Source organism: Magnolia sinica, chromosome 16, assembly GCF_029962835.1.
Source record: "Magnolia sinica isolate HGM2019 chromosome 16, MsV1, whole genome shotgun sequence".
In the NCBI taxonomy this organism is placed as follows: Eukaryota; Viridiplantae; Streptophyta; class Magnoliopsida; order Magnoliales; family Magnoliaceae; genus Magnolia; species Magnolia sinica.
The window spans coordinates 14,300,406-14,310,356 of record NC_080588.1 but is presented as its reverse complement, the minus strand read 5'-3'; the positions used below and the strand labels follow the sequence as shown (position 1 = coordinate 14,310,356).

Genomic DNA, 9,951 nt, shown 5'->3' with positions numbered 1-9,951 from the left:
GAAGTGATATCACACGCATGACGATTTACTTACATCGATCGTGCACCACGCCAACCAACCCAAGAAATTACGTGCCAACTAAGAGGGCTGCTACCCGTAACGCATTACGTCCACGATAAATATTGAGTCACTAGTTATGATATCTCTAACACATCACTTACATTGATAGAAAGATAATTCAAATTAAGAGGGTTTTGGAATTCCAAGGCACATACTCAAGCTATAAAGGTAAATAGCACAAGGCTAACAAAATAAAGAAGAAAGTAGCAATGGCCAACTCAACAAAGAGGGGAGTGGCAATGGCCAACTCAACAAAGAGAAAAGTGGTAATGGCCAACCCAAATAAGAGAAGAATATAGTAAGGGCTAACTCAGCAAAATTAGTAAAGGCAATGGCAAGACTTGTATCCATCACCCTATAAAAATAATGAAGATCACTCGTAATTAATATCATACCACAATTTTCAAGGATAAATAATTATTAGTAGTAAATTACCAATTGTAGGGAGAAAATCATAACATCATGAGAGCATGTAAAAGGCAAGATAATTCATATCAACTTAAATTAAGGTAAGCTTAAAGAAATCCCTCACATAAATTCAGAAAGGTCATGTATAATTAATATCACACATTAACCATTATTCCCAAAGGATAAATAATTAGTTGTGGTAAATTAAATATTTGTAGGGAGGATTCAGGGCATGTGAGGGAACAGAATAAATCATACCAACTCAAATTAATAGAAGCTTCAAAGAATCTCTCACCTTAGTTTGTTAAATCATCTTCTTTTCTAATTGACTTCGTTCAGATTATCTAAGTTAGATTTCAATCAGGTTTAGTAAATCTTGAGGAAACTTAATTCAGATTATATCCTAGATAAGTTAGGTATTGATCAGGCTTTGGTCCATCCTACTATGGAGTCGACTTGTTCTTGTGAGATGGAATTCTATCAATGGAATTTAGCAAGGAAAAGAAAGAAAGATCTAAACCCTAAGTAAGTTAGGGGAGGTCGGATCTGAACTGCATCAAACTGGTTAATTGAACTCTGACCCATGTCGTCAGCGACTTAGTGGATTCAGGCAGTCTTGCTGGCGTCGTTCTTCACTCTTTTTTCTTCTTTCTTTTCTTTCTTCTCCTCACCCTCTCCTTCTCTCTTGTTTTCCAACTCAACTAAGACTCAACCCAACTCGTCAGCGAGCTGAGAGGGAACGGAGCAGCACCTCAGTGAGTTGCAGCTGAGTTACTCCGTTGGACTTGATGTTGTGCAACATCACCACACAAATCCTCTCTCTCTTCTACCTTTCTTGTTTCTTTCTCTTTCTCTATCTTCCCCTGTTCCTCTCTTCCTTTCTCCTTAGGCTGGAACGTCCAGCAGTACCCAGACCATGCCCGACTCGGCCCAGGCTCGAAGGCCACAAGGACAGTGGGCTAACTCGCTTTCAACTTGCTCTCTCCTTCCCGTTTTCTTTTTCCTTCTTTCTTTCTCTTTTCCCGTTGTGCTTTCTCTCTCTCCTACTATCAGGAAATTTTTATAGCTGTAAGAGTCTTTAGACTCTTCTTACACAGTGTTTGTCGTGCAGCGTGAAGAACGAACGCAGCTCTGTTCTTTTCTGCGTAGTTAGAGCGTGAAACAACTTGATTGCTGTTTATGTCTGGTGGTGCCTTCTATTCCTTCCGTAGATCGGACCGGCTTGGGTTGTCACTGGATGGGCCCACGAATGGAAGGTATTGATCGCACCCTTGATTGTGGGATTGGTCAGCCGTTAGTAGGGTCTTTTACGCAGCCATCTGCGTGAAAGCAGGGAGGTGATTTCTTCCGCATTCATTCCTCCTTTTCTTCTCAATGTGGGTGTGGTCGGAATTGTTTCTACTCGGTTTTGGATGGCTCTAATCGGATTCAGATGACCCTCTTTGAATTTCTTACGCAGAAGAATTAGAAACCGTTTTGGTTTCTTGGCACAATTCGCGGAAGGGTTTATGGACGGAATTTGCTTGATTGCTCGAGTTGGTTTGGTGCGAAAAGGATTGGGTTTTTGGTCGGATTCGTTCCATGAATATAATGGGCGGTTCAGATCTTCGTGGGTCCTCACGATGGTGGCCCACTAGCGTCTCCAAACAGACGCTGTCTGTTAACGTCGTAGCGCAGAGATTCCTCCCTTGTTGTGAATCGAGAGCACGAACGTGTACAGTCTCACTTGAAACACCTAGGGTTTTGACGGAGGTGGCTCCCGAACGCGATGGACGGTTTCGATTGAGCAGATGGATGGTCCTGATGGGCCGCAACGCTCTTTAAACGGACGCCATCCGTTCGTCCGGTGGAAACGATGGAAGGTTCCCTCCCTATTTGAATTTTCGTTGGGTCAAACCTAGGTTTGACCCGATCTAGTGCGGTGCACGGCGGACGTGCATGAACCATGTGCACCTTCATTCTCAAGGTGGGGTCCAACGGGTTGCATGGTACAATCCACACCATCCATTCTATTTGAATAGTTCCCCCTTAGGACATTAGACAAAGAAATCGGGTAGATCCAAAGCTTAGGTGGGCCTTACAACTTGATTGGGTTCTAGTTGCGGGTTCCCATCAATTCAATGGTCAGATCATCTTTAGATCTGACCCTCAAGGTTCCTCAGAGTCCCTGGCCTAGTCTAGGTGAGAATCATCGGTATACTTAGTGATCTGATGGCCTAATCATGATGTTTGGGTGTTGCATCGTCTGATGGAGTTTCGAGAACTAGATGGGCGATGGATCTATTGATCTGGCCCTTAGAACATAGGATAGATGGTTCAATTGGCTTATCCTATTGACAAAGTCAACTCCTAATATGTGTATTAGCTCGTTGAACGGTTGGTTATGATGAACAAGCGAGATTACTTGGGTATATAATGATCATATCTCAAAATCAACGGTCAGATGGCATGATCTATGGATGAAAATCATTCCCAACGGTCAAATTCATGTTGAAGAATAGATGTACGGCTAGGATGGCGAGATTGATATCGTACACATGTGTATACTAAGTTAGATTTCGTGGTAACACTCGAGAACTTTCAATACTCGGGTATTGAAAAGTTCGAAGCGTTACATAATTAAACTGCTATTGATCATGCATGAATTTTTTAACTAGACCTTCCTGGATTCTTTTCTAAGTTAATAACGGAATGAGGATTAAAGGAAGAGACCCTTGAAGATTTTTTATTGCATTGGTTGTTGGTCCATTTCTCCAACTAAGGTTTGGGTGGTTCCGCCAACTAAAATTGTACGTGTTTAATATGGGAGCACTGATTGGCCTTTGATAATTATTTATAGCATTGGATTGCTTTTGTAACTACTCTTGGAATGCAAAAATTATAGGACACTCCCGCGTCAAGTATATATTACTTGCTCAAATACTGCAAACAATTTCAATGGTCTCCTCAGGTTTAATTGTTTCTATTTTCTTCAAATTCATGTCCTCGACCTTTCTTATAAAGTTAGTCACCCTAGCATTGACATCGTCTTTTTTCCTTAAAATGTATATTCTTCCATTTTCTTTAGACTAAGTTGACTTGTGAATGGTTAGCTTGGTTGAAGTATCCCATGATTACGGATTTTCTACTAGCACATCAAAATAGTCCCACGTGCCATCAAGATCTTTGTTCATGAATTTCCTATTACACATTATCTCTACATATTGGCGCATGGGCGAAGTTAGTCAATCATAGAAAAAACTGACACACCAAACTTCATAGTTATAATGTGGGCATGCACTTAAAAAGATCCTTAAACCCCTCATAACAGTGGAAGAAGGTTTCTTCCTCTTTTCGCGAGAAATTTGTGATGGCCCTTTTAAGGGTATTGGTCTTACAAACTATGAAGAACTTTTTAAGGAACTCTCTGGTCATCTTAGTCTATGTCCTAATCGATCTCGGTCTCAAGGAGTGAAGCCAAGACTTGGCCTTCTCCTTTAATGAGAATGAAAACAATTTTAGTCTAAAAGGTGTGATCAGACGCATTATTGAAGTGTAAGGTCGCCACAATCTCGTCAAATTATTCGAGATATAGGTATAGACTCTTAAAATCTAGTCTATGGAATTTTAGAAGTAGTTGGATCACTCCTGATTTGAAATCTACGTTTCCCGCATTATGTGGAAAAATCATGCAGGAAGGCGTGCTCATCCTAGCTAGTTGCAAATAATTATGTAGAGTTCTATTTGGTGGGACGTTTTGCACTTCATTTTCATCTTGTTGCTCGACAACATGATGTTGAGGTTGATTCTCACCCATATTCCTGACCAAGTCAAAAGATCTTAGGCGTTGTCTAATTCGATAATATATAGGCAAACCTTCACTTAAGAGACAGAGAGTTATCACAAACTCGCTTGGGCATGAACTACTCTCAACCCTAATTATAAACTTAAACCTACTTATAGTAGAATAAAAACTTTATGAAAATAAAATAAAATAACTAGAGCAATAGGGTTGGAAAGAAGTAACCCAATTAGTGCTTCTAAGTTAGATTCTACAAAAGAAACAAGAGAAATGTTATTATCTAAAAATTTCAAATAAAATAAAAATAAAAAAATTCTAGAAACACAACGAAAACTAATTCTAATCCTATATCAAGGTATTTCAGAAAGACATAACCAAAGTCTCCAACAAAGACACCAAAAACTTGATCGAGACAAACCCCAAGTGCAAGGTTGCAATGTACCTTTATTTGGTGAGACCATGGTCAAACCCACGACTTATAATTATTCAATTTCCAGAACACTTTAGAACTATAACTAGAACTAAAACTAATTTATGAAATTTGATTTTAAAAGTAATAATGTAATTGAGAAGGAAATCAATAAAGCGGTTAAATTATCATTCACATATCAACATATATTTGAACTTTAATTGAATTGGTTCCCACATAAAGTATCATATTATTAACCATAGGAAATTCAAAGCATATATCGCGCTGTTATTAGTCTACGATAAATCAATAAATTTTAAAGATCAATCCTTTACAAAATAAATAAGCAATCATCTATGACTCTCCTAAGTATCTAATATGCTTGGATTCGACGATGGATTAGAGTAAACTAAAAATATACATTCATTCAAATTAATATCAATAATTGTTCAATAAGTAAACAAATAATATAAATCAAAGTATACTGAGATATTAAAAACAACTACAAGCTTCACATCTTAGCCATAGCTAAGAAACTTAGCTAGTCATAAATATGATTGAAATAAACTCATAAGAAAAACATAAAAACTAAAGAAGAACAGAAGGATTGGATAATGACTCCTCATAAGCTCCATAACTCCTTGCTCTTTCTCTTCTACCATAATTCATACTTAGGAAAGCTTAAAACACCTATTTAAATAGGAAAAATTTACACCGACTTGGAACCGACTTCAATATCATGCACTTTTGTTACATTGCGGTCGTGCTAATGGTAGCCTTCGGTCACATCAATGGTAGTTTTCAGTCGCACTAAACATCACTTCGGTCGCACCTAAATGGTCTATCGGTTGCAGCCAAATTTCTTCTGAAATATCTACCTTAGGTTGTATTGAACTCTTCTTCAATTGAATTGACTATGGCTTCGGTCAAACCTAATTGTCGAGCCTAATTAACTCTGAAAATTATAATTTCTTACTGGACTGTTATGTGTGCTTTCGGTTGGACTGAATTTTCTATTATTTCTGTTAATGTACTTTGTGATTTTTTTTGTCTTTTTTATATCTTTTGTGCTATATTTTCTTGGATCTTTGAGACTTGAAATCTTCGTTAATCACATCCGAATTTCTAAATTTTTATTTGATCATTCTTTGAGCATTAAATCTTCTTTTTAATTGTTCTTTTCATCTTACCTCTTTAAATCACCTCGCATATTAAAATATTTGTAAATAAATCAATTAAATATACGTGTGCATATAAAACTAATGCACAATAAAAGAGAAATATATAATATTTTACATTCAACAATCATCCATACTTCCTTTCTTAATTTTGTTTTAGTTTTGAGGTCAGTAATCTCACCTAACCAATAAAAGAAAATTAAAAAGTAAAATGGCCTTACCCTTAATAAGAACATTTCCATTGGGATGAACTTAAGGAACAAAAACAATAGCTTTATCTAGAGCTTCTGTGACCTCACAAGTGTGTCAATGGTGGAAGTATAATCTCCACCGTTTTATGTCCTGTGGCCCACATGAGCATTGGATATGCCTCATTTTTTTGGGACATCCTCTAAAATGATTTAACAAAACGGATGAACGACCTGGATTTTTCACCGACACCATGGTTGCCCCACCTAGCTTCAAACCCAAGACACTCGCGGCCCATGTTATGTTTGTGAGAAATCCACCCCTTCCATCCGTTTAGGAGATGAGCTCTAAACCTAGGTAGATCCAAATCTCGAATGTACCACACCACAAGAAATAGTGCCAATCAAATGCCCACCGTCAAAAGCTCTTTGGGCCTACTGTGATGTTTATTTACTATCAAACTTGTTGATTAGGTCATACAGACAAGGACATCATGATGAAACGTTGATCAAGTCATATAGACATGGAAAAAGGGAAAACACAAACACCATCTTGGTCCAAAACTTCTGTGGCCTCCGTAAAGTTTTTTATGGTAGGCATTTAATCCCCACTATTTCCAGCAGTCCTCTTGATCTTATTATGTGCTTATTTTTGGGCTTATGCCATAAAACTAGTAAGAAAAATAGATGGCCAGCCTAGCTAAAACATATATATCACGGTGGACCGACAAAACACCGTCTATTCGATTATTCCGTATGTCCTCACCTCTTGTACTACTTGAAAGTGAAACTTACATTTTATAACAAAATACAGGCACTTAGATGGAAATAGCCCAAAGCAGGCACTTATTTGTTGATGGCCCAAACTGCCGTGGCCAAATGATAATAACTCTATTTTTACCCACCCAACAGCCATGGATGGATGGTTAGGATTGCTCGACCAGCATGATTTTACAGACATACTCCATCTACAATCCACAATATTTGGATGGTCCGGATCGCTGTACCCGAGTAACCAGACGGTGGGATATTAATCACAGGAGAATGCCCTTGAAATATCAAAGTCTGTGATTTTAGGAGGGTTTTGGGTGGAGGGCCATGGAGAGGAGAGCAGAAGAATCAGTTGCAGGCTACGCTAATGTGATAGAAGCCCTCAGAGAAATCATCATCTATCCTCTCATCCACTCTCGCCAATCTCAATCTCTCGGCCTCAAAGTACTCTCTCTCTCTCTCTCTCTCTCTCTCTGAGTACGCCTGGGAGCACCGGGAGTTGTGGCGCACTTTATCCTCCCACCATTTAAACGCAGTTGACGGGAATCCGTAAGCGTTTCAAAATTCATATCGTGGAAAGTCCATTTTGAGATGTCCTGTTAAGAATTCCCGCCCGACCTTGTTTGGATGGTGGGAGATATGAGCCACTGTGCTCGCACAGTATTTTATTCCTCTTTTGGGATTTTCAGTTCCTTCTCAAATGGGAATTACAGAGATGCGGCTATACTTTCTATTCTGACAATGGGCCCATGGTTTCCTGATCTGTTGCTTCCTGCAGTGGATGGACCATGTCCCAAAAATCAACTTGACATGACGATTGTAGCCTTTCACTAGTGACCTATAGATAGATGACGGTTCACATTCAACTGAAAGAAGTCCCGTGGCGATACATTTGACATGTGTACACGTGTAGGGGCGGTGTGTTTGAATAAGTCAAGAGAGTCTGTTGTTTGTTTTGGTTTGAAAGAGAGTCTTTAGGAGTTGGTTTCGTACCAGCAAGAGAGTTCCGTTGAAAGGTATTGTATTTAACTGGTATTTTTTTGATGAAATAAGGCATCAAAGAAAATCTCATTCATTAAAAATAATTCTATCTTCAGAATTAGTGGAGGCTTGGATTCTCCTCGAATTGAATCATGCTCTCATCTTCTTCTCCCTTAGCCAAGATAGCTCCCAAAAAGAGGCATATGGCTAGCGCTCACACGAGAGGACGTGGCAACTTGGTATCAGAGACATGATATCCCAATATAGAGGAGGTGATCAAGCAATTGCAAGACACTACTGAATAGCAGGGTTAGAAGCTGGATCAACAAGGCGAGAGACTGGAAACGATAGTCCAGATGCTGACCACTTTAGACCTAAAATACAATCAACTGACATCGGCAAGGGCTCATGAGTTAGAAGTGAACTTTGGCAGGCAAACCTCAGCCACCATGTTTCAATGTCGTAGGGAGGCTACCTCTACTGTAGAAGGGGGTGGTGCCATTCAAACCAAAACGCTAAAGTTAGATTTCCCAAAGTTTAAGACTTCACTCTGACCGTCTGATTGGGGATGGTACGTCGAGCTCATTTGAGCCGCGTCCCATGCAGCTAGCAGAGTTCCTACCAAAATTGACTAGTGAAGGTAGGGTCTTTGTCGCCGACTATCGAAGTGGGCATTCCATGAAGCTTGAATATATATATATATATATATATATATATATATATATATATATATATATATATATATATATATATATATCGACGAAGAGCCTTACCATAGAGGAAGCTGAATAAGGATGGCTGAGGGCAATAAAATGACTGTACTTGGAAAGTCTGTCCACCACAACTAGAATAACCGAGCGACCCTGAGAAATAAGCAGCCTTTCCACGAAGTCCATGGCGATATCTATCCAAATATGATCCAGAATGGGGAGAGGTTGAAGAAGACTTGGAGGTCCTACATTCTCATTTTTGTGGTACTGGCAGACATCACATTCCTTAATAAAGTTTAACACCTCCTTCTTGAGGCCCGACCAATAAACGATGTTTTGGACTCTCTTAAGACTCTTGTGGTGACCAGAATGACCTTGTCCTCAAGGTGAGCATCAAGATAACGTTCCCTGATGTCGTGAAATCATTCCCACGTTGCGTCTTCGATTGAAACTCCTTGTCATTGAATGATCACTTTCGTTACTGCTTGATTTCACCTCTTAACCATTTGACGGTCGAGGATGGCCACTAGTTCAGGCTGAGTTAACCCTTCATCTGTTAACGACGGCAGAGAGTCAATTGGCTGACTTTTTCTTAAGGCTCAAAACATGAAATACGGGATGTATCTTTGAGCCTAGTGGGAAGTCAAGCCGGTAGGCCACCTGTCCGATACGCTAGGTGATTTGGTATGGCCCATAGTATCATGCTAATAGCTTAAGCGATCTTCGAACTACTAGTCAAGTCTGACGATATGGCTGAAGCCTCAAATACACTCAATCTCCTACGACAAACTCCCTCTCAGTTCGACGTTAGTTGACAAACTTCTTCATTTTCTCTTGAGCTGCCTTCAAATTCTGCTTTAGGAGCTCCAAAATTTTATCTCTACTTCTCAGCTCTTCCTCAACTGCCTACACCTTGGTGGTTCTTGGAATGTAGGTCTTTAGTGTGGGTGGAGGAATTCCATAAACAACTTCTTATAGAGTTATTTTGGAAGAGGAATGGTAAGTGGTATTATACCACCATTCGGCTCATGGTAACTAACATAACCATTTTTTGGGTCGATTACTAGTGAAGCAGCGGAGGTAATTTTTTAAGCAGTGATGAGGGTGACGACATTCAAACCAGAATGCTAAAGATGGATTTCCCAAAGTTTGAAGTAGGAGACCCTGCTGGTTGGTTTTACTGTGCCGAACAATTTTTCCTCTTTCATAACACCACTGCCGAGCAATGCTTACCCCTTGCCTCCTTTCACTTGGAAGGGGAAGCTCTACAGTGGTACCGGTGGTACTAGCGAGTTCAGTCTGGGTTCATATGGGAGGAATTCGTAACGGCACTAACTGTAAGGTTTAGGCTAACAGAATATGAAGATTATGCTGGCACTTTGTTACTATTCGTGACTACCAGACACAGTTTGAGAAATTGGCAAACCGCAACCATGTTGATTGACAGTGGATCCATGTATAACTT

The 9,951-nt window shown here is 39.6% G+C and overlaps 1 protein-coding gene across 3 annotated transcripts in view; it reads left to right on the top strand.

Annotated features, from left to right (window-relative positions):
• The first annotated feature begins 6,884 nt into the window (after nt 1-6,884).
• LOC131228646 (cell division control protein 48 homolog B) overlaps nt 6,885-9,951 on the top strand; it is a 62,444-nt gene continuing 59,377 nt past the window's right edge. The window contains exon 1 of one of the 3 annotated variants that reach the window (XM_058224456.1): nt 6,885-7,239. In XM_058224456.1, coding sequence (XP_058080439.1) covers nt 7,123-7,239 — 117 coding nt within the window. In that variant the 5' untranslated portion in view covers nt 6,885-7,122. The remainder of the gene's footprint in view (nt 7,240-9,951) is intronic. The other 2 variants (XM_058224455.1, XM_058224454.1) reach the window with 2 other exon arrangements.